This window comes from Pezoporus wallicus, unplaced genomic scaffold, assembly GCF_028554395.1.
Source record: "Pezoporus wallicus isolate ANWC-B61680 ecotype Strahan unplaced genomic scaffold, APGP_CSIRO_Pwel_v1 contig_227, whole genome shotgun sequence".
Classification (NCBI taxonomy): Eukaryota; Metazoa; Chordata; class Aves; order Psittaciformes; family Psittacidae; genus Pezoporus; species Pezoporus wallicus.
The window spans coordinates 14354052-14377858 of record NW_026635704.1 but is presented as its reverse complement, the minus strand read 5'-3'; the positions used below and the strand labels follow the sequence as shown (position 1 = coordinate 14377858).

At 39.3% G+C, this 23807-nt stretch overlaps 1 protein-coding gene across 1 annotated transcript in view; it reads left to right on the top strand.

Moving 5' to 3' along the window:
• Positions 1-23807, top strand: part of PRKDC (protein kinase, DNA-activated, catalytic subunit) — an 81865-nt gene that overhangs the window by 36157 nt on the left and 21901 nt on the right. The window contains exons 43-62 of the mRNA XM_057397750.1: positions 756-924; positions 1467-1532; positions 1952-2024; positions 2242-2390; positions 2958-3095; positions 3284-3403; positions 4338-4481; positions 4688-4839; positions 5422-5553; positions 5966-6077; positions 7579-7703; positions 7796-7945; positions 8370-8543; positions 9558-9656; positions 9880-10090; positions 10652-10841; positions 11166-11381; positions 12651-12763; positions 19413-19544; positions 20650-20829. Of these exons, the coding sequence (XP_057253733.1) occupies positions 756-924; positions 1467-1532; positions 1952-2024; positions 2242-2390; positions 2958-3095; positions 3284-3403; positions 4338-4481; positions 4688-4839; positions 5422-5553; positions 5966-6077; positions 7579-7703; positions 7796-7945; positions 8370-8543; positions 9558-9656; positions 9880-10090; positions 10652-10841; positions 11166-11381; positions 12651-12763; positions 19413-19544; positions 20650-20829 (2845 nt within the window). The remainder of the gene's footprint in view (positions 1-755; positions 925-1466; positions 1533-1951; positions 2025-2241; positions 2391-2957; positions 3096-3283; positions 3404-4337; positions 4482-4687; positions 4840-5421; positions 5554-5965; positions 6078-7578; positions 7704-7795; positions 7946-8369; positions 8544-9557; positions 9657-9879; positions 10091-10651; positions 10842-11165; positions 11382-12650; positions 12764-19412; positions 19545-20649; positions 20830-23807) is intronic.

The window sequence follows — 23807 nt, the reverse complement described above, 5'->3', positions numbered from 1 at the left end:
GCTTTCAATTTGTATTTTTATGATTTTGGTTTCAGTGTACTTCCGCTTTTATGTAGAGTATGGTTATGTGTTGTAAACTGGGTATTCATATGATTGATGAGAAGATGGGATGGGGTTTCATTTACATTTCATAATACAGTGGCACACCCAGTAGGAGTAATTTGGTTTAATCACCACTGCAGAGGAGGACAAAAGATTAATGCTTGAATATATATGCTAATGAATATTCCTTAGTTCGTTTAATACTCTGGAAAAAAAAAGGTCTGAATTGCTGTTCACTTTTTTTTTTGGTTTAGTTTTATTTTACAATACTATGTCCTGTGAGGATGTTAAAGAATTTCTTGGCTGTGGTTTGCAGATCTATGAATGGCTATGGGCAAAAGACCTATAGAAATTGCATCAGAACTGATTTTCTCTGGCTAATCTATAGCATAGGTTAGCATGCCTATCCATTCATAGTTTCTTGGGAAATTACCATGAGAGAGATTTTATGTATATGTTGAAACATCTGTGTCTTATCTGAAAGTGGCCTGTCATCATATTCCTAACATTAAGGACTGGCTGTGTAAATACTTTGGGAAGCTGTCTTTGCCATTTTAGCACAATATACCTGTGGAAAACCTGGTTTAATCTGATACTGCTATAGTAACAAAGATTTTTTGAAATTCTGTTGATTCACTGGTCTCTGACTGGGGCCTTTCTTGTGCTGCTCAGAACAAGATTTCTGATGGTGTTTTCTTGCTTTGTATTTTAAGGTCATGCTATGATGCATTTACAGAAAACATGGCAGGAGAGAGTCAGCTGCTGGAGAAGAGGAGACAGTATCACTGTGCAGCATATAATTGTGCTATTGCTGTTATAAGTTGCGTCTTCACTGAAAGTAAATTTTACCAAGGATTTCTTTTTACAGAAAAATCAGAAAAGGTGAGAAGCTGTTATTGCTGTAGAAGGCTTGCAGAACATCAGACACAAAGTGACATTACCTGATTACAATAAATCAAAGAAATGAACCTGCATTATATGCAGTTTTATTAACAAACTACCCAGTGAGGCAATGAAAGGAGTCATAGCTGACTTCCGTGCATTCTTCATGCAATTTGAATTGATGAGGAAGGTTTTAATGTCTGTTTAGATATGCATGAAGTAGTAATACATTTGCCCTATTTTCCATCCACTCTCAGTCAGTTTTCTAAAATATGAGAAAAAAACCTGTTGTTTAAGTTATCCAGTGCTTGGAATATACTTAAATAAGAGACACCCTCTTTACAGAGCACATTTTGCTGTGTATTCTTGAGTAGTTTAATAGCAAAATTTTCTTTAGGGTATTGATCTAGAAGTGAAAACATGCCGTATTTTCTATATTGTGTAGGGGGCTTTTAAAAGAAGAGATAAAAAAACTTTCAGAGCAGTTGCTACTGTGTGCAGAATTATAATTTCGGTATTTCCAAACATGCTTTGCTTTGCAGAACCTGCTGATTTTTGAAAATTTGATAGACCTGAAGCGTCAGTATACATTTCCTATAGAAATTGAGGTGAGTGGAATTGCTGGGCTTTAGTGTTCCTAAGTAAAAATTTAGTATGGCTTCAACAGAGTAGTCATTGTAGGCCCAGTCAGTTCTCACATAAAGAGGAAGAGGATTCTGTAGTGAATAAAAAATTAAGTACTCATCTTTTAAAATACATTTTCCTGAGAGAAATCCAGACTTGAAATTTAGAGCACACCTGCAGTGTAGTTAACTTTAATATACATTTTAGCACACTTAGTGTTGCAGTGAATGGCTGTAGGAATAATTGCTCTTGGTCTGTAGCATTAATTATAACCATGTACAACATGGGATTTCTCTTGATGTTAAATAGTCCTGATTATTTTTGGCAGTTTTGTAAATAATTGTAAATAAACTGTAAATTAAAAAGTAATAATAATTATCAAACTTTATTTCTTGCTGTTTAGGTGCCTCTGGAAAGGAAGAAGCGGTACATTGCCATTAGAAAGGAGGCCAGGGATGCAGGGAATAGCGGTCAGGGTATGAAAGTCACGACTGAAAAAAATGCCTTCTTACCCTTTCATGCAGTGTTCATTGATGTGTCGTTAATTGGCTTCTATAGTAGAAGGAACAAATAAAAGCATTCAATGTGCTTAATCTAAAAACCAATTTCCACCCACCCTCAAGTTTTAATGGCAAATAAAGGCGTGCTTCTTGTAATTGCCTTGATTAATGGTCTATTCTTTTTCCTATTTAGATGAACCCAAGTATTTAGCTTCTGCATCATACATGATGGATAGCAGTTTGAGTGAGGAAATGAGTCAGTTTGACTTTTCTACTGGAGTCCAAGGTTTTTCCTATAGCTCCCAAGATGTTACAGTTAGCAGTGCTCGTTTCAGGAGAAAGGTAATTTTTTACTGACTTATGTGCTGTGAGGAAGAAAAGTTTTATGCCTTGTAATAATTACATACATTTATTTGGGTTAAGAAAGAAAAATTTCTAGTCTTCTGTGTTTGTTCTACTTGACTAAGAGTGCATTCCTCCAGAAGACGAGGGAGGGGACTTGGAGCTGTGTTGTGTCAGTCATTTTCTTCTTCCCTTCTCTCTGGAGAAAAGGAGTGCCCTGCCTTGGGTTTCTAAAGTTGAGTAATGTGAGTGAAGTCCAGCCAGAGTTGTAAAAAGATACCTGTAAAACAATATACTATGATGGTTGTCTCCTCCCTCGTTCTGGCAGGTAGTAAAGTCAGAGCTAACATGAACTTGACATCTGTTGGCACGGAAAGTAAGAAGATGTGCATGTCTATGGGAGGTGCCTGTTTGAACAACACATCTAATGTATTCCCTGTTGCACACACTGAGCATATAGTCAAATCTGGAAACACAGATAAGATCAGAATGACTCATAGCATTATCATGATTAAAAAAAAAAAAAAGTACTGTTGCTAATCATAGTAACACTTTTTTTTCTTTCAGGAGCCCACAGAATACATAGGTTTAAACGATGAGATGGAACTTGAAATGGATGAATTCAACCAACACGAATGTATGGCTTCTATGACCACTCTGATTAAACATATGCATAGGAACCAGATCACACCCATAGTGGAGGAGGCCAGTATTAACCAAAATATCAGCAATTTTTCACTAACTATACCAAGTATAGGGAATCATGATTGAATCCATTTATTTATTTTCTTAACTGTATAGTGAGACTTGTGTGCTTGAGCTGGTGGCTTTTTGGCTGATAATTCTATTTGATCCGTAAAGTGAAATTTTTGCTCATTTCTTTTAAATTTCAGGGTATGATTCCAGTAGATCTTCCTCTATGGATGAAATTTCTGCATGGCAAATTAGGAAACCCGTCAGTACCACTAAATATTCGCCTCTTCATAGCAAAACTTATTGTTAACACTGAGGATGTGAGTAATTTTTTTGTCGTATGTTTTTCTGTTAACAGGTTGTATTATAATATCAACTGTGTAACTCTTGTGGGGTAAAATATTTCAACAGCTGAGATTTTTGAGTCATTCGGCTTGTTCAACATTCATTTGACTAGTTCAACATTAAAAAAGGGAGTGCTCTCATAGCCCAAAATTCCAGATAGTGCCAGTATTTTGAATGTAATATAGATGCTTTTTCTCCCAAACTCTACTTCTCTAAGTAGAAGGTGTCCACAATATGTGTCTTGTGTAAACTATAAGTAATGATTCTTTGGTGCTGAGCAAGGGCTGATTATATTTGCCATCTTTGCAGGTTTTTTTAATGGTCACAGGTAAGTCTTATGGGAACCCTTTGAGCTAAATTATATTCTTGTTGCATAAACATACTAAAATAGCATAACACATCTTTGCCTGAAAAGAAACATTTCCTAACTCTCCTTGCGTAAAACATTCTCGTCCTATTTCATACAGTGATTTTTAAGTATTATGTTTCTGTCTGGAATGTTCCAAATCCAAAAAGACTGAATTTCAGAATTAATTCAAGCAGTTTTATACCCATTTAATGCTACTTTAGTAGTAAAGCTATCTGAAGTGGAAGGATAGATGAATGACATACTTTTGAAAATCCTTTAGGGACAGGTTTTCTGAGTGAGAGCCATATTAAGTGGGCCCTAGTGAAATAATTAACTATATGTGAATACTTGGTAAAGGTTTATAAGCAGAAGTGGGGAATGTAGTTATGAATACTTTTTAGTTTAAAGTTATTTTAAAGTTTTTGTGATTGTTGCTTCAGAGGTTAAGCGAAGTGATAAGAGGTTGATTTAGCAGTCTTACCTGTAACGATTACTGAGTAGTGGGTTAATTAATAGTTGGATAATTTGTGTTTGTACACCTGTTCTCCTGTTTTCCATAGGTTTTCCGACCTTACGCAAAGCAGTGGCTTGGTCCATTGCTGCAACTTGTTGTTTCTGGAAATAATGGAGGCGAAGGGATTCATTATATGGTAGTGGAAATAGTAGTTACTATCCTTTCCTGGAGAAGTGTAGCCACTCCCAAAGTAAGAAAATATGAAATTAATTTTTATTATTGTTGTGACTATTTGGTGAGGAATGAGTGAGTTTGTTATGATGCACTTAGAATAGTTTTCTACATCAGTTCACTGTTAAATTCAAATATAGCTTTATTTACCTGCTTGTTTTCATGAAAGAATAGCTGTCTTCATGTTTTAGTTACTATGGGGTTTTTTGCTACTGTTCATTGCAGGGAAGTATTAAGGATGAGATTTTAGCTAACAGATTGCTCGAATTCTTGATGAAGAATGCCTTTCACCCAAAAAGAGCTGTGTTCAGACACAATCTGGAAATCATAAAGACAGTTATAGAGTGTTGGAAGAGCTGCCTCTCCATACCTTACAGGTAAGCATTTGGAAAATTGCTTTTTTTTATTAGTATTTCAGGTATATAAGTGAACATTAGCAAAAGAGATTAAAAGATAAAATCACCTGCAATAGTAAACTTTTTGTCCTTAGATTTGACAGTGGAACTTTAGAACTGAACTCTAGCCAAAGATTGTCACTTAATTTGCAAAACAACAGGGAGAGAGACAAGGAAAACAGGTAGATTACAACAGCAATAACAAAAGCAGAGGTAATCTCTGCAAAGACTTAAGTTTTATTTAAAATTTTGGGTATTATCACTGAATACTGGTACACTCTTCCTGAGACTTGTGTGATCTGCTCCTGAAGTTGTTGCCAAGAATTTGTGTGTGTTTACAATGTTTTCTTTCTGCAAAGACTTTTTCATTGAAGCTAAATACTTTTTTCTGACTGTATGCTCTCTGCTGGTTTTGGTGGGAATGGTTATGCATATATGCATACTTTCTGCTGCATTTGATGGGGTTGTGTATATATGTATCTATATACACAGAAGGAGTGATTAATGGTGTGTATATTTGGGGATTTTCATGTATATCGTTACCTTTGTGTTTTTATCCAACAGTTTAATATTTGAGAAGTTTTCTAGTAGAGACCCTGATACCAAGGACAATTCAGTGGGAATTCAGCTGCTGGGAATTGTTCTTGCTAACAATTTACCTCCTTTTGACCCAAAATGTGAAATAGAGCGTGTCAGGTGAGAAATGCACCCTTTTGGTGAATGATTTTGATAAAAGTTTAAGATAAAGAGAGCAAATCTTACTTCTCAGCATGAAATCTGCGAGCTGGATTGCTTGTTCAATGGAATCCCGTCATCCCTTTACTGTTGTCTGTCAGACATAGTGCTTTTCTAGCTGAAAACTGCAGACCATATTTTTAGAAGGATGAAAACTTTTGTATAGTGGGTGTCTGGGTTTTGTGGGAATTGAGAGAGTCAGGAATTGTCAAAGCAGGGATTTGACACTGCAGGTGGAAAATCCATGTTATGCTGTATTAAACTCTTCAAAAAGCAGTCAGTGTTCCCCTAGGCAGCTCAGGCAGGTTTTTTGTTTCAGTATAAAACTGAATGCTGGAGTAGTGGCTTACAGTAGGTCTACCTTTTGTCTTAGGTATTTTCAGGCTTTGACCAGCAACATGGGCTTATTAAAGTATAAAGAAGTTTATGCAGCTGCAGCAGAAGTGTTGGGTCTTGCTCTTCAATACATTGCTGAGAGAGAAAATGTAAGTGAACTGTATTGTGTGTTTGAGCATTCCTGTCTTAATTCTATGTACATCTTTGATATGGCTACTCAATTCATCTCCAAAAATGAATGTATTTAAAATTCAGCAGTGTTTTTCCAGCAGTTTGAATTAAAAGTTTAAACTATTAAAGGGAAAAGAATTTGAGAGCAGACTAAATGTAGGGTTTGCCCTGCTGTTTTGGCGTTACAGTGAATGGTGTTTAGCTTTTGCAGATCAGCAACTCTGATTGGCAAAACAGATCACTCGCATGGTACATTTGAAGGGTTTTTTGTTTTTTTTTTTAATTAAAAATAAAATAAAATTACAAGTTGAGAGGTTTGGGACTTTAGAATATCTGTATCTGAGGATGTTTAATAATTTGCAAGTTTTGATGTAAAATTAAAAATAATAATAATATACGTATTGTACTTAATTTTTAATCCAGTTATTTTCTAGGTAGTGAATAAGGTGAATGCAAAACTGTTACTCACCAAAACCTTCAGTAGTAGAACTAGGGGGTAATGCTTGATGATCTTAGAAGTCAGCTTGGAGCAGATGCTAGAAGTACTTCTTTACACTGCAGTTAATGAACTACTGGAATTTATTGCCAGAAAGGATTGTAGGGATAAGTAGTATCATCAGGGTCAAAGAGAAATTAGGCACATTCATGCTCAAAAAAAAGCCCCAAGCCATTAACAGGTTCTAAAAACAATAGACAATAATGTACACTCTAAGATCCTTAATTTGATGACAGATGCATGTTGAGTTGTATGAGATAAAAGGAGGACAAATTGCAGCCAGGCTCATGTGCTCCCCATAAATACCATTCTGAAGCTACTTTCAGACACAAAAATACCAAGATATTGGCCTGATCTTTTAGGTTATTCTTACTTCTCTCCCTACCATTCTTACTTCTTACCTACTATTTACTTAATTGCATTCTGCTTCTTTCACACTTTGTGGAGCATATTTCATAAACTGAAATTCTGTTTTAAAGTCTTCCAAGTTCCAGTAAGAGCAGTATTTTGAATAAATGAGCAAAGATGGTGCAAATATCTTTATCCTACAAAAGGTGACATTAAATGAAGGTTGCTGAATATTTTCTACCTTTTCACAAAAAAATCTATGTTTTTACATTCATTAATTGGAAATCTGCCAAACCGAATTAGAAGCCACTTAGGTTTTATTATATGTATTTTTATATATTACATGTTTTATAACATATTTTATATAAGCATACTAAACACCTTGTATTTCAAAATAAAGGTGTTGGTTTCAAATTGATCAAAGGAGCCTCACTAAAGTATTTAAACAGGCAATCATGTTTCAGCCAGGCATAGCTGTACAGCAGCCATGAAGCACCATAAATGTCAATGTGAGGTGGGTAGATCTTACCTAGGAAAATGCATTAGAATCAAACATTACAGCAGCAGAACTATGTCTCATTAAGGTGATAAGAGTTTCATGGCTGTCCTTGTCTTACTGTCTCTCTCATTTTCAGGTACTTGAAGATCCAGTTTATGATTGTGTCATAAAACAGTTAAAACATCATCAGAACACCCAACAGGATAAGTTTATTCAGTGCCTGAATAAAGTTGTTAAGAATTTTCCGCCTCTTGCTGACAGGTATGTCATGATTGACATGGTATGTACATTGTAGATCTAGAGGAATAATAGAAAGTAACTTGATTTTCTTTGTGGGTTCTGGTTATGTTAAGGTTTATGAATGCAGTATTCTTTTTGATACCCAAACTTCATGGTGTGATGAAAACTTACTGTCTGGAAGTAATAATGTGCCGGGCAGAAGAAGTACCTGATCTCCACTTGCAGTTAAAGGGTAAAGACTTTATCCAGATCATGAATCATAGGTGAGTAGTCTTGTGATTACAAATGTGGATTCATAGTCTAAATTTCTTGGTAACACTTTCTGTGCTGGCCACAGCATTTTTAAATACAGAAGCGTTTATAATTCATGTTCAGTTTTTAATCACTGCTCTCCTAATTTGAGCTAGTGGAATCTGGGAGTTAAGTATTAGAATGGTTAGTTCGCTGTGAATGACAAAAAAACCCTAAATAGCATTATGGTGAACCAACACTGGGATGAGAATTTCTGTAGTATGTATTAGTTTAGTTATATTCTTACTCTTACATTGAACTCAAAAGTATTTACCTAAAGCTCTTTATGCAAAACTAAATATTATTACTAAAATCTAAATAGATCTTCTGTTTCTGTGTATAGCTGTGAAAAGTAATATAACTATTATTTTTTTTTTTCCCCCACTCTCTTTTTAGGGATGATGAAAGGCAAAGGGTTTGTTTGGATATAGTGCACAAGATGCTGTCTAAACTAAAGCCACTAGAACTTAAAGAGCTTCTTCCTGGAGTGACAGGATTCATTTCCCACCCTTCTGTAATATGTCGACAGCGCATGTATGATATCCTGATGTGGATTTATGATAATTACAGGTGTGTATTCACTGCAGATGTTGTCTTTCAGGCAGAGTGAAAGTGTTTGAAACACTGTCTTCCAACAGCTTGTCCCTGGGATCCTTCCAGTTCTCAGAAGGATAGAGCCTATGGTTTGCTGAAGTGGCTCTGGCCTTTTGCAGCAATTCTGTTCATTGCACTAACAGACAAAGACTTAGACCTGAACTTTAGCCCAGAACTAGGATGTTGCATCACCACAGCATGATGGCATAAGAGGTCTTAGCTCTGATGCTCCCACTCTTTTTCTTGTTGCCAGAATTTATAAGTAGTAAGAACTGTACACTAAAGAAATCTGGTAGAAGGTATATCATAGAATGGTTTGGGTTGGAAGGGACCTTAAAGGTGTTCTACTTCCAACCAGCCTGCCATGGGCAGGGACACCTTCCACTAGACCAGGCTGCTCAAAGCCCAATCCAGCCTGGCCTTGAAACACTTCCAGGGATGGAGCATCCAGAAGGCCCTTCAGTATGATCTGAATCCCTTCAATCTGGCTGTATAAAGATGTTCTTTCTGTTTGACGCCTTAGAGTATGAAACCGTCATGTTCCCAGTTTTACAAGCTGGTTGTTGTTAAATCATCTTGGTTGTGTTCTGTTACTTTTTTTTTCCCAGAGATAACTGTTGAATGGATAATTATTGTGATGAAAAAGCACAGGCAATTTTAACTCCAGCATCACGTGGGATAAGTTAATTCTCTGCCTCTCAGCTCTAACCTTGTGAACTCAGAATTATTTCTGTTTGGCCTTTGTAATAAATACCTAACATGTAATACTTCGCTTTCTGATTTTTTCTTTTCTATTTAGCCGAGACACAAGAAATTTTTGGCAATTAAGATCTCATGTTATTAAAAACAAAATAAGATACACTGTTGTCATGCCAAATTGAGATTTTTGTAAGAGCATGTTCCTGCTTTTCTCCTACCATCCTCATCCTTGTATTTTATTATGAATTGTTTGAGAGAAGTCATTAAGAGACCTTTTTCTCCTACCATTAGTGATCCAGAAAGCCAAGCAGATGGTGATTCTCAGGAAATACTCAAACTGGCAAAAGAAATGCTGCTTCAAGGACTAATTGATGAGAATGCTGACCTGCAGTGAGTAAACAGTGGTAAACAGTGTTGTGATGACTGTCTGAAGTCACGAATCCCTGAAATGCCTGCTTTGTTTATGACAGAAGAGTAGGTCCTTAGAGATTTTATAAGTATTTTAGTGTAAGAGTAGCAGCGAGATAACATTATTTCCTTTTCTTCCAATAAGCTAATTTATAAAATTGTGTCTGCAGATAACTAAGAATAACTTTATTCCTTGCCTTTACAGATTAATTGTTAGGAATTTTTGGAGTAATGAGACAAGGTTACCCACAAATACTCTTGATCGTATGCTGTCATTGCTAAATTCTTTATATTCCACCAAGATTGAAACACAGTACTTGAGTCTAATCACAAATTTCCTGCTTGAAATGACTAGCAAGAGCCCAGATTATTCCAGAAGAATATTTGAGCATCCACTCTCTGAATGCAAATTTCAGGTGAGTTGCAATATGCTACCCTTTGTGCAGCCGTATGACAAATTCTATTCGTAATGTAGTTACCACTTGGATAGGAATGGCGTAGTGAAGGAGAGTTTTGCAAGTGCATTTTGTGCTCCGTAACTAACAACTGCAACAGTCATGGGTTATTAATATTATCAGAAGTTTGCTGATTCTGGGGGCATAATAATTTTGCTTTCTTTTTAAAAAAAAATTAATTTTATATATATATATGTACACACACATACACCAAGTGTGATTTGTAGAGTACTGAAATACCTAAAAAGAGGGTAGTGGAGAGAAACATCATAAGGAGAAAAATTGTGAATGGGAATACTGGTACAAGAGCTGTAAATCAGTCCTCAACTGACAAGTCCAAATTAATGAGCATTTTTGCTGAGCCTGTAGAGAAGTTTGATGTGTTTGGGGTTTTTTTAACAGTCAAGTTCTGCCCCTGGGATGATGTTTTAAATTCTGTAATTTCTGTTATCCTGTCTCAAGAAAGCAAGGCAAAAAGGCTGCATTCTTACCGTTCTCATTAAAACGTTTTTGTATTCATAGGACTTTGTAATTGATTCCAGTTGGCGTTATCGAAGTACTGTGCTCACGCCTATGTTTTTGGATACTCAAGCTTCTCATAGCATCCACAGGAATTTATCACAAGAAAGATCTCTTTCTTCTTCTGGGTCAGTCGGTGGTCGAGTGAGGGCTACCCAGCGACAATATGAATTTACACCTACACAGCATGCCAGTGAGTCCAGACCAGTGTCTTCTGAAATCTTCTTGTTTGCAGTAGAAATGATGTAACTCCTGTTGTATATGAGTTTTTAAATGTAAAAGTGAGAATGTCTCTAATATTTTGTTTTCAAGGACTTTTTTCCTGTTATGAGAAAAAACATCCAGCCACATTTGTCTCGTGTATTTTATGTTCTGCCTAATATAAAAGAAGTTTGTTTCTTAACTGCTTCAAATCTGTTCTGCCCATAAACATATTTCAGGGGGAGAGAAATAGATCTTTTCACTTGATTTATCTGTGGATATGTTACAGATTTTTTTTTTACCTTTTTTTTTACAGGTGGTAGAATTTCTTTTAATTGGCTAACTGGAAGTAGCATTGACACTTTGGCAGAGTATACAGTTCCTTCATCCTCTGAATCTGTGTCTTCTTCCATGCTATTGGTTAACAAACGGAGTGAAAAATTTAAACAAGCAACATTTAAACCAGTGGGGCCAGATTTTGGGAAAAAAAGGTTGGGTTTGCCTGGAGATGAGGTGGACAGCAAAACTAAAGGTTTGTAAACCTTATGATGCAATTTCTATATAAATATTACATTTTTATAGACCATCTTTGTCAGTTTTGGCTGGCAGTCTGTTCTAATTGAGGCTCAGTTTGAGAGATTTTGTTTCCAGGCATGTGTGGCAGTACATAACATGTGGCAAAACGTTAGAGTTGTGCTAGGAACTGCAAAACTATGTTGCTAGATGAAATAACTTTCTGAATAAGAAACTGGCCAGTGTGGTGTTTGCATTCCTACCTCTCCCTAAGATAATTGTAACATGAATATCTGAAAGTTCTGTTCCTTCTGTTTTAAATTTAACTGCTTATCTCTTTAAAAAAGATATCTCTTTAAACATAATTTTTCCAAACTATTTCAGCTCTGCTGACACAACCTACAGCATTGCAGTATGTCGTTAGAATTACCTGCTATTTTCTAAGAATGCTCCTTCATCCACCCAGTCGATAACTGAAAAACATTGGTATTGTCCTGGAATGTGTTCTGGAATGGCTTAGGCTCCTTCTCCCTGTTCCTTCCCATTTCACCCTTGCCTACCTTGTCATTAAAATTTTGCCTTGAAGGATAAGAGTAGGAGTTGAGGCAGAGAGCTATAGACTGACCTTTTCAATACCGGAGAAGTGCTCCAGGGCAGTTCTGAATGGACTGTGCTGAACTACAGAAACAGAGGTCAGTCTCTGGGCTTTTACCAGGAAAGTACCAGCTGTAGTGTTATGGTTTTGTTAACTCACTTTTCTTTCCTATGAAATGGACTGAACAGTCTGTAAAGTGGCCTTTCTCCATAACTGTCCTGATCAGGAATTGATCCAGTGACAGTTCTGTAATAGTAACTTTGAAAATATAGTACTATATTATTATTACTCAATCTTTGAATATATTTAGCACCTCTTTTATGTAGGGAGCTGTACACTTTATGAAGTATGGTGGAGATGCCATGCTTGGCTTTGAGCACTTAAAATGAATGTGTCATAGGAGGCAAAGTTGTTCATGATTTTTAATGCTTTTCACAGTACAATAGTTTGACCCTTATACCTCATCCACATGCTAAAAGTTTTTCTATAAATGCTTATTACCTCTTGTCCTAAGAACAACTTAATTTGTTTTAATTGCTGTCTCTCATTGGGTTGTTTGATACGAAATTTAGGAGACTAGCTGGTAAGCTAGTAAATAAAAAGGTGATGTTTGTTATTGTATGATTCTCCTGCCTTAAATGTGAAGTTTGCTTGAGAAAAGAAAAGCTGTGGACATGGTTGTGTGTTCCCTAGGTATAGAAGAACGAGCAGAAATTCTAAGACTGCGAAGACGTTTCTTGAAGGACCAAGAGAAACTCAGTTTGATTTATGCTAGAAAAGGTGTGGCTGAGCAGAAAAGAGAAAAGGTCTGTCAATCCAAATAAGTTTAAAATCTTAAGTCCCAATGCCATTTGCAGTCTTGTATTTCATCTGTAGAAATAACTTTGTGAAGAAAGGGCAGGTATAAGATACTGATTGCTGCTTTAGGAGCTTTAGAAGGTTTTATTTGGAAATCATGCTATTTATGAGCTTGAAGCTAAATGATGTTACTTATCATGAGTGAAGAAAGAGCAGGATGGTAAAACTTCCAGTCTACCACTTAATGTGTATGAAGTGGTTTTATGTGATGGAGTCCCTAAAACTTATAGGAAGCTTTTTGCAGTTGTCCTACTGGAAAGTAGGAGCCTTAAAACTACAGTATGCTGCTGAAATATTTGGCAAACATTGTCCAGTATCTGAAGGTGAACTCAAAAATGTGGTACAGCTGATGGACTAACCCAAACAGGTGCATAGTTTTAAGCTGAAGGACTGCCAGTAATAGTCATTTGCTGAGTGTTTATCAAGACCAGAAAGTTAGTCCTACATGGGTTTCCTGATTGTGTTACATACAAATAAGAGGTTTGTGGTTTTAAGCTATGTAAGTTTTTCATAGGTTAATGTTACTAAAAATAACATATAATGTCATACATAAATGATAGCAGTTAGACTAAGAGCAAAGGAGCCCAGGACTGAAAGCTCCCAGTTTAAGACATTTATAATTCTTTGCAGCTGCAGACGACTGTGTAAACAGAACTTATGTCTGGAAGAACCGCACAAACACCTATTTTAGCCAGTTTATATTTCCTTACAGGTTAAAGCTACCATTTCATAGAATCATAGAATATTTAGGGCTGGAAAGGCCCTTAAGACCATCTAGTTCCAACCCCCCTGAACAGCCCCACCTTTCTGAGCCTGTCTTCATAAGGGAGGTGCTCCAGTCCCCTAATCATCCTCGTGGCCCTTCTCTGGACTTGTTCGAACACTTCCATGTCCTTTTTATGTTGACACCAGAACTGCACACAGTACTCCAGGTGAGGTCTCACAAGAGCAGAGCAGAGGGGCAGGATCACCTCCTTCGACCTGCTGGTCATGCTCCTTTTGATGCAGCCCAGGATACGGTTGCCTTTCTGGGCTGCAAGCGCACACTAAAGGCGGCTCATGTTCATTTTCTCATCAGCCAACACCCCCAAGTCCTTCTCTGCAGGGCTGCTCTGAATCTCTTCTCTGCCCAACCTGTAGCTGTGCCTGGGATTGCTCCGACCCACGTGTAGGACCTTGCACTTGGCGTGGTTAAACTTCATGAGGTTGGCATCAGCCCACCTCACAAGTGTGCCAAGGTCCCTCTGGATGGCATTCCTTCCCTCCACGGTATCAACTGAACCACACAGCTTGGTGTCATCGGCAAACTTGCTGAGGGCGCACTCAATCCCACTGTCCATGTCAGCGATGAAGATGTTGAACAAGGCTGGTCCCAACACCGATCCCTGAGGGACACCACTCGTTACTGGTCTCCAGCTGGATGTTGAGCTGTCCAGCCAGTTCTTAATCCACCGAGTGGTCCATCCATCAAATTGGTGTCTCTCCAATTTAAAGGACGTAGTGTGGGAAGTGTTGAACACTTTGCACAAGTCCAGGTAGATGACATCAACTGCTTTACCCCTGTCCATCAGTTCTGTAGCCCCATCACAGAAGGCCACCAAATTGGTCAGGCAGGATTTCCCCTTAGTGAAGCCATGCTGGCTGTCACCAAACACCTTGTTGATTTTCATGTGCCTTAGCATGCCATCCAGGAGAATCTGCTCCAAGATTTTGCCAGGCACAGAGCTGACACTGGCTGGTCTGTAATTCCCCGGGTCATCCATTTTCCCCTTCTTGAAAATGGGGGTTATATTTCCCTTTTTCCAGTCATCAGGAACTTCACCTGACTGCCATGATTTCTCAAATGTGATGAACAGCGGCTTAGCAACTTCACTTGCCAGCTCCTTTAGGACCCGTGGATGGATCTCATCAGGACCCATGGACTTGTGCACATTCAGATTTTTAAGATGGTCTCGAACCAGTTCCTCTCCTACAGTGGGTGCAAGGTCTTCATTCTCACAGTCCCTGCCATCTGCCTTCCAAGAATTGGGTGCTTTGGTCAGAGCCTTTGCCAGTGAAGACCGAGGCAAAGAAGTCATTCAGAACCTCAGCCTTCTCCAAATTCTGTGTAGCCAGTTCTCCCGAGAGCTTCCTGAGGGGGCCTACATTCTCCCTAGTCTGTTTTTTGCTATGTACCTGTAGAATCCCTTCCTGTTACCTTTAATACCTCTAGCTAAGTTTAATTCTAACTGGGCCTTAGCTTTCCTTACCTGGTCCCTAGCTTCCCAGACAACATCCTTATACTCTTCCCATGCCACTTGTCCTTGCTTCCACTTATTATAAGCCTCTTTTTTCAATTGAATTTTCCTCAGGAGCTCCTTATCCATCCAAGGAGGTCTCCTGGCCCTCCTGCTGCACTTCCTTCTGGTTGGGATGCAACACTCCTGAGCTTGTAGCAGGTGATCCTTGAATATCAACCAACAGTCTTGGGCCCCTCTGCCCTCTAGGGCTGTATCCCATGGAACCTTCCGAAGCAGATTCCTGAAGAGGCCAGAGTCTGCTCTCTTGAAGTCCAGGGCAGTGAGCTTGCTGCACGCTCTTCTCACTGTTCTGAGGATCTCAAATTCGAGCATCTCATCATCGCTGCATCCAAGTTGCCCTGGGGCATCACATTTCCAACGAGCCCTTCCCTGTTGGTGAGCACGAGGTCAAGCATGGCACCTCTCCTTGTCGGCTCCTCTATTACTTGCAGAAGGAAGTTGTCTTCCACACAATCAAGGAACCTCCTGGATTGCTTGTGCCGGGCCGTACCGTCCTTCCAACAGATGTCAGGGTGGTTGAAGTCCCCCATGAGAACAAGGGCCTGCGAGCGTGAGGCTTTTCCTATCTGTCTATGGAGTGCTTCATCCGCAGGTTCTCCTTGATCAGGCGGTCTGTAACAGATCCCCACAGTAATGTCTCCCATAGCTATATTCCCTTTAACCCTGACCCGCAAACTCTCTGTGGACTGCTCACCTGTCCCCAGACAGAGTTCCGTACTCTGTCAGTTGTACATGTCCCATCAGTAGTAACAACAATGAAACTGGGCCCCTCCTATGCCTCCATTACAGTGATGGGGGGGATGCCTTAAGATCCTTCAACATCCCAACACTTGCTGAGTTACTGCTCTGCCTGTGACTGTACTTGAACAGGGTACATCTCCTGAGCCTACCTAACTCTAGAAGATACAGGGGAGCAGTAGTCTTGCATCCTGGTCTTTGTAGAGAAGCAAGGTCTTGCTTAGACTGAAATTTATCTCTGCTACTCCCCAACAGCTCTCTGGTGAAGGGTACTTCCACACAACCCGTCTCTCCCACGATGGTTCCTGACTGCAAGCTAACACTTCTTTCTAATTATACTATAGCTGGGTCCTGCAGAGAAAAACAAGAGTTCTTGCTGCTTCACTTACCACCATCACTGATTTCTTCCATGACTTACATTTTGCTTAACCAGCATGCCTCAGATTTATTTAAATGACTGATCTTAAAAGACTAAAGGCAAAAGAGATCTCATATCTTCCCTTCAGTGCTTTTTTATTTTCTTTCAAGTTACAGGTAGCTCACAGTGGCTCTTCATTTGAATTCTCTGTATTTATTCAGGAAATTAACACATGGGAGTCATTACTTTTTCCTTGTTTTGGAAAACCAGAAGGTACTGTATAGGGTTTTGTATGTCAACATGACAATAGATACCATCCAGACGACATAAACTGCTTTTTCATTTCTTTTTCCTGGAAACTTAATGTCATTAATTTCAGTAGAAGTGTTCACGAGAGGGGCCTTACCGGAGTTATCTCACAGACATGCATGGGCAGAGAAGTGCCAGATTTACAAAGTGTCACAAATAAGTTGTGCAGTCCCCATTGTCTCTTTTTTCCTGGGCCAGCAACATTAATTGGAGGACAAAGCTCATGTGTAAAAATCCCTCATTTTTCTCCCTCCTCATACGACCCAGAAGGCAATGGGAACAGGTCTTCGGTATTAATGTATTATTCCACAGGCATTCAATAAAACAACCTGTAAACTTTCTTTTAATTAAAGAACTTTAAAGCTGTTTAATTAAACAACTTTCTTTTAATTAGGATTTAATTAGGATTTCCCCTTATTGAAGCCGTGCTGGCGGTCTGTAACAGATCCCCACAGTAATGTCCCCCATAGCTGTTCTCCCTTTAAACCTGACCCACAAACTCTCTATTGACTGCTCACCTGTCCCTAGACAGAGTTCCATACTCTCCAGCCTATCCCTAACATAAAGGGCAACTCCCCCTCCCCGCCTGCCAGGCCTGTCTTTCCTAAAGAGCCTGTAACCTTCCATTCCAACACTCCAGTCATAGGAGCCATCCCACCATGTTTCTGTGATGCCTATTATATCATACCCCCATAGACGTGCACACATCTCTAATTCCTCTTGTTTGTTCCCCATGCTACGGGCATTTGTATAGAGGCATCTGAGCCGAGCTCCAGCTGAAGCCGGCTCATTGGCTGGAGAAGCTGGAATATCTCTACATCACTCCGAGCATTTATTATAGGTGCTGGCAACTGACTGGGTGTGTTGGGATGGAATGATGCCCCCCTCTCCCAACACATCTAGTTTAAAGCCTCCTTGGCCAGCCTGGCAAGCCCCCTACCAAAACCGCTCTTCAGCTCTACCAGCCCCCAGTAGACCTGGCCTTGTAAACTGAGCCCCATGTTCTAGATACCCAAACCCCTGACTATGACACCACCCTTTTAACCATTTATTAACCTGGCCAATCCTCCTAGATTTTTTGAGGTCCTCCCCTGTATCCTGAAGAATCGACTTGACTGTCTGAGCTCCAGAGCCCCTAAACACCTCTCCCAGGGATCTGTAGTCCTTCTTTATGTTCTCTGGGCTACTGCCCTCTATATCACTAGCACCCACATGGACAACTAGAAGTGGGTAAGTCAGTGGGACTTACTAGACCAGGTAGCCTCTCTGCAACATTCGTGATCTGAGCCCCTGGTAAGCAACACACCTCCCTTGAGAGTGGGTCAGGCCGACAGATGTGTGCCGCTGCTCCTTACAAAGTGGAGTCCCCTACTACTATGACCAGCTGCTTTTTGCTGTCAGCACCAGTAGAGATCTTCTTTACCAGTGCATCAGCCAGTTGTTCATGTTGTCAGTGTGTTTCCTCCTTAGCCCCACGCAGAACTGCAGAGTGGTTCTGTGTGGGGACCTCAGATTTAGGAGGAAGCTCCTTGCTTTTAATTGTCGTCTTTCTCCTTTTTTTATTGTTTGGGTTTTTTTTGTTACTAGTTCCCAGCTTCCTGGGTTAACGGCCTCCTTCTTTCCTGCATGAGCTACGATGGATGCTTGAGGCCACTGTGCAGTTTGGGCCTGGAGCAAGCAGTCTGGCTTCCTCTCAGCTTGCTTAACATCTTTTAGCCTATTGACACTATTTCCTCCCACTCTGCAAGAAAGAACCTGTAAATACATTCTGTATGACAGTCTAAGGTACAACCAAGAAACCCCTGTGTAATATTCCACAATAAAGGACCATAGGAGACTGAATTGTCCCAGGACCCCTTAAACTTTTAAAGAGATTTGTTGAACATAAATGCACACAGAACTCAGTGGCTTGCATTAATACTGTACCTGGTGGGGCAAAACAGGAAAAAGTAAGCAAAAAAGTCTTTGGAAACAGCTTTTATAATGTCTTAATTTGTCCCAGCATTTTTCTTTTGCAAGCTTTTTGAAGATTATTCTTTTGAAGTTAGGTAGAAGAAAAATGGGCTCAAACAGGAAAATCACAAAAGGTTTACGGAAAAGGAAGAAATCTTCAAGCTTTCTTCTGTTTCCCTCTTCTACCAATCTATGTACCTATACACCCACTGTCTGTTGGATTACCTGCTAATAACAGTAGTTAAAATCCCAGCATCTAAACTTGACCATTTATTTCCTTACAGCATATAAGTGCTATGAGAAGGAAGAAGGGCAGAGACAGGTTTTGTCTATATCTGGTAGTAGTAGCTGTTTTTCAATTCCAGTGTATTTCTGCAAGCCTCAGCAAAAGGCAGGGCAGCTATTTAATAACTGCAATTTTCAACAGTTTTACCATGGTTTGGTTCAAGTTCAAGGCATCAGTTCTACCAGGTTCATCCTTCTTCCTTCTCCTCCCCATCCCACTGTGTGAAATAAAACACACTAGCTTTAGGGACCTCATTTTACTTTGCACCTGGGTCAGGCTGAGAACCATCGTATGATGGACTGCTGTGGTTCAACTGGTAGGCAGTAACTTTTTAAACCAGAGTAGCTCACTAGCTGTCAGTCATAATCATTCTCTTTAAAAGTGACTTAAATACTACCCTGTATGGAAGCAGAAACTACAAGGTGTTAAATGTTAATGGCTGAAGTAAGTCTATGAACAAGACTTTGGAGTTCTGAGTTGACTAAGTTAATCTGGGTTTAACCATATTATGGCTCTATAGAAAATGTATTTGTTAATTAGCATGACAGAACTTATAAAACATGTCAGAAATACCTGTGCCTATTTTTTCCTGTCTAGATACAGGACTAAGTAACACAACTGTTATTTTTATTAACATGAGCAATGTGTTTCAGGAGATGAAATCTGAGCTGAAGATGAAATACGATGCCCAGGTTACCTTGTACAGAAGTTACCGAGTAGGAGACCTTCCTGACATCCAAATTGAATACTACAGTCTCATTGCCCCTCTGCAGGGCCTTGCCCAGGTCTGTCTGCTTTTCAGAGGTCACTGGTCAAGTTTTCTGTTATTGTGAGGAAAATGACATTGAAAAAAGCCTTAAAAATATCAGATGGAACCATCTGTCTGCACAGACAGTCTCATCTGTCTGTGTTAGCTGCCTCAGTGTTAGGTCATGGTCCTCTCTCACATTGATGTTTTCTGTTTTTTCCTGAAACCCTCTTCACTGGCAGTAGTGTCCCTAAGATGGTATCAGGTGTCTGATTCCTGTAGTGGTGTCGTGGTTTAAACCCAGTCAGGTAATTCGTTCGCTCACTTCCCCCCCTTTCTTGCCCTCCCCCTGCTCTCGGAGGGACGGAGAGGAGAATCAAAAGAATGCAACTCCCACGGGTTGAGATAAGAACAGTTTAGTAACTAAGGTATAACACAAATCACTACTGCTACCACCAATGATAATAATGATAAAGGAAATAACAAGGGAAGAGAATACAACACCTCACCACCCGCTGACCGATAACTTGCCCCCCAAGCCCGACCAAGCTCCAACCGATACCTCCTCCAACCCTGCAGTCTCCCAGCCCTTCCGGCTAACTCCCAGTTATATCCTGGGCATGACGTGCTGTGGTATGGAATAGCTCTCTGGTCAGTTTGGGTCAGGTGTCCTGTCTCTGCTTCCTCCTGGCTTCCCCTCCTCCCTGGCAGAGCATGAGGCTCACAAAGTCCTTGGCCAAACCAAAACATCTCTATCAGCTCTGTTCTCGAGCCGAAAGTCAAAACACTGCACTGCACCAGCTACCAAGGAGGAGAAACATGACTGCTACTGCTGAACCCAGGACAAGTGGAAACTGTGAATATGTGAAAATTGTAAATTTCCTCCTTTTCACCAATACTCTGACCTGAAACCTACATTGTCTTGGAGGTTGTTTATGTATAAGAATTAAGATGGGGTTTGAATGGGTAGTACAGTAATTCCTAGCATAGGTGGGATGCATGCCAGACTAATTATTCCACTCCCAAAGACTGTCCACATAGGGATTAGGTACAGGGTGGGTCATATCTATTGAGTTTTATTTATTAGTTTATTGTGTCACAGCAAAATTCAGTGGCCTTATTGCTTTTGGTGTAATTTGCAGAAAGATCCAACATTTGCCAAGCAGCTCTTCAGCAGTTTGTTTTGTGGAATTTTTCATGAGGTAGAAAAATCTAAAACTCCTTCTGAGAAAAAAGCCATCATCCAGAAGCTGCTGAACAACTTCAATAATTTCCTGAGTATGAGCCTGTCTTACTTTCCACCATTCATTGCCTGCATCCAGGTAAATCCTGCTATATGGCATGAAAGTAACTTGAGTATAATGTCTTTGACTGTGTGATAAACCCAGTGGTTGTGAAGGTTAAATACTGTTATTGGAATTTAGACGGAGGTGGAAAGAGAATTGTTAATCAAATGGATATTTCAAGTGATTCTTGTTAAGGTGAACAAGGTAATTTATGCCTCTGAAGTGATTTTCCAAGGCTTCTACAATTTCTGATTTGTAGAGTTTGAGTCACCTTTTAAAGTTCTAATTGCATCAGCAACAAGAAGAGACTTGATTTGAAATTAAAGGCACAAGAACAATTGAAAGGGATATGTGGGTGTGGTGCTTATCTCCCTGTTTCTGGGAAGTGCTTACTGATGGAATACTTTGATGTCTTGAGGATATCAGTAGCAGTTAGAGTGTTTGTTGTTAGCCTCTTACTTATTTTTGAAACTTTGGCCCTTGAAGTAGTTGTCTGCGGGTTTTCAGTAAGGAGGGAAGGATTCACTCCCACCAAAGGGCAAGTGGGTGCACCACAGCCGTTTCACTGGAAAGAAAACACAAGCCTTTCTGCTATGGGAACATACTGTGCTATTGAAACGGATTGTGAACTTCATGTTTTACCCCAGTTTTCAGGGTGCTTGTCCAAGCACCTGTTACATACCCATTTTCATTATGTTTAACGTTTCACATCAACTGTGTTGCATCTGATCTGTAGCTCTCAAAATAATCTTTGAGTGGCAGGTGATGTCTTCTTTCTGTTATGGAAATCTAAATAGTCTGTGACAGTAGATGTCATTTGTAATACAGGAGGAGTGTCTGGTTTGGACTAGCTTTTTAAACAATGACTTTGCTTCTTAGTACTTGTATTTACACATCTGAGAAAATATAATTTCTTGTTTACTTTTTTTCTGTGCAGCTGCATGAAAGGTCAAATGCAATGGGGATTTTTCTGGCCTATCTTGGTATTTTTTTGAGCCAGCATCTCACAATAGCTATCTGTTAATATTCCCTCTAGGCGTTCCATTTGTTGGTTCTCTGTCTTGGTAATGTTATTTGTGTTGAATTGTGCTGTCTGTTAGAGCTTATTAATAACACTGTTGTGTTAGCTACTTTCTTTTTTTTTTTTCTGGATAAACGTAAAAAAAAGACTCAATAGGTAAGTTACAATTAGTCAAACATGTCATTAGTCAAGAGTGATAAGAGCATCTCATTACCATCCCCATTCAATAACAAAAGAGCAGCAGCACAAAGGCAAGCCTCAGCCTGTGTAATTTAGCATCCTGCATAACAGTGAGAGGAAGTCTTTTCGCCAACAGGGATTAGAGTTTGTGTTGATCAAGGGAGAGGGTGAGTCTTGGCACACAATGCCAAGGCTATCATTCAGCTCACAAAGGCTGTCCTAGTGTCCTGGCCATTGGAAATACAGCTTCTATTTCCTATATGCCAACAGTATGAGAAATACGGGCTTTTTTCAGAAACACTTCCTACTTTTGGCTCCTTGGCAGGTTCAAGTCCCATCAAGAGAGTAACTTGGTGATAAAAAGAGTTGGGTTTGCCTACAGGTATAATCTTAAAATTTAATATGGGGCTCTGGTATTGGCTTTCAGGTCAGATTGAAAACCAGATGAAATACTGAGAAAGAAGTTAACTCCATCACAAAAGTTTACATAGACTCCATAGTGATACCTGGCCTCTGAAAAGCATGTATTGCCTTATAAATACCGTAGCTGTCAGGCCAGTTTGGATGCCATTCATCCTAATCTTTAAACACATGGTGCAAATAAAGTGCATACAGAGCAAGAAACAGTCCCTCTGCTTTCAAAAGATAAGTTAATGGTCACAAAAATGCACTAAATAGATATCTCATTTGATGTGGGATGATGTCTGTAAATTGCGATTTTATATTCATTCTGTGGACATTCCACTACATTTACACAATTCTCACACTTTTTCCTAGGCGTCCCTGAGAAAGGGCTTATGGTCTTACCTTAGCCAAGCTGTTCTTACGGTTTTAGATTGTGCAGTTGTCACTGTGTCCCTGACATAACCCCTAAAAGTCTGCAGTCAAGGAATGTGTGCCTGTACATAGAAGTGTCTGGTGCACATGCTATTTCAGCTGCTAGTTGAAATTGCCTGAACAGCAGGTGAACTGTGTGCTTAAACCCTTCATCAGGAACCACCTTCCTGAGCTCCGTAGCTCAGGAAGCTACAAGAAGCTGTTTGTTTTTTTTTTGTTGAGTACAAATTTATTGGTGTGAGAGTCTCAACTATACAGATTGTGTAATGAGTTTGCTTATGCCAGATGCCTATTCTGCAGGGTTTGTGGTGGCTGCCATTTATCAACCAAGTGTAGCTTGGTTGTTCTCACAGTCTCTTGTTGCAGTTTCCAAATAGCAGGGGTTTTTTCCCCACTTAGTATTTTTGAACATACCATGTTGCAAGAATCAAACTTTAATTTTTATCCTAAAACTTGGTGATGTTTTTCGTAATGAAAAAGAATTTGCAGTGTTTAATTTTTATAATGTTAAAAATTTTCTTTTTTTCTCTCTGTTTGGTTAAGCTATTATTGCAGCTTTCCTTTTGGTTCTTAAGTGGAAAAAAAAATTGGCTTTAATAAACTCATATCTTGCTTTCTTGATATATTTACCTGTATTTGGGGTAATTGAACTATTTAAAAGAACCTTCAGGTGAAGAAGAATGTTTATCCCTGAAAATGAGGTTATTCTGTATTTGGACTAATGTTAAATATGGTAAAGATCTGTTAGGAATATTGTCATGCCTTTAAATCAGGCAGAACTAGATGAACACAATACTAAATGAATCTAAAAGGAAACAGTGGTATGCTAAAACTGGGAAAGTGTGTGGAAAGAAAGCCTCCGGCTCAGAGTAGACATTGTGGTTAATCTTGCTTTTCAGCTTATGGCAGAAACGCACCACTCAGTATGTTAAGTGAAATGCGCTCTCCCCCACTGCTCATGTGTTTCAGTTGAGAG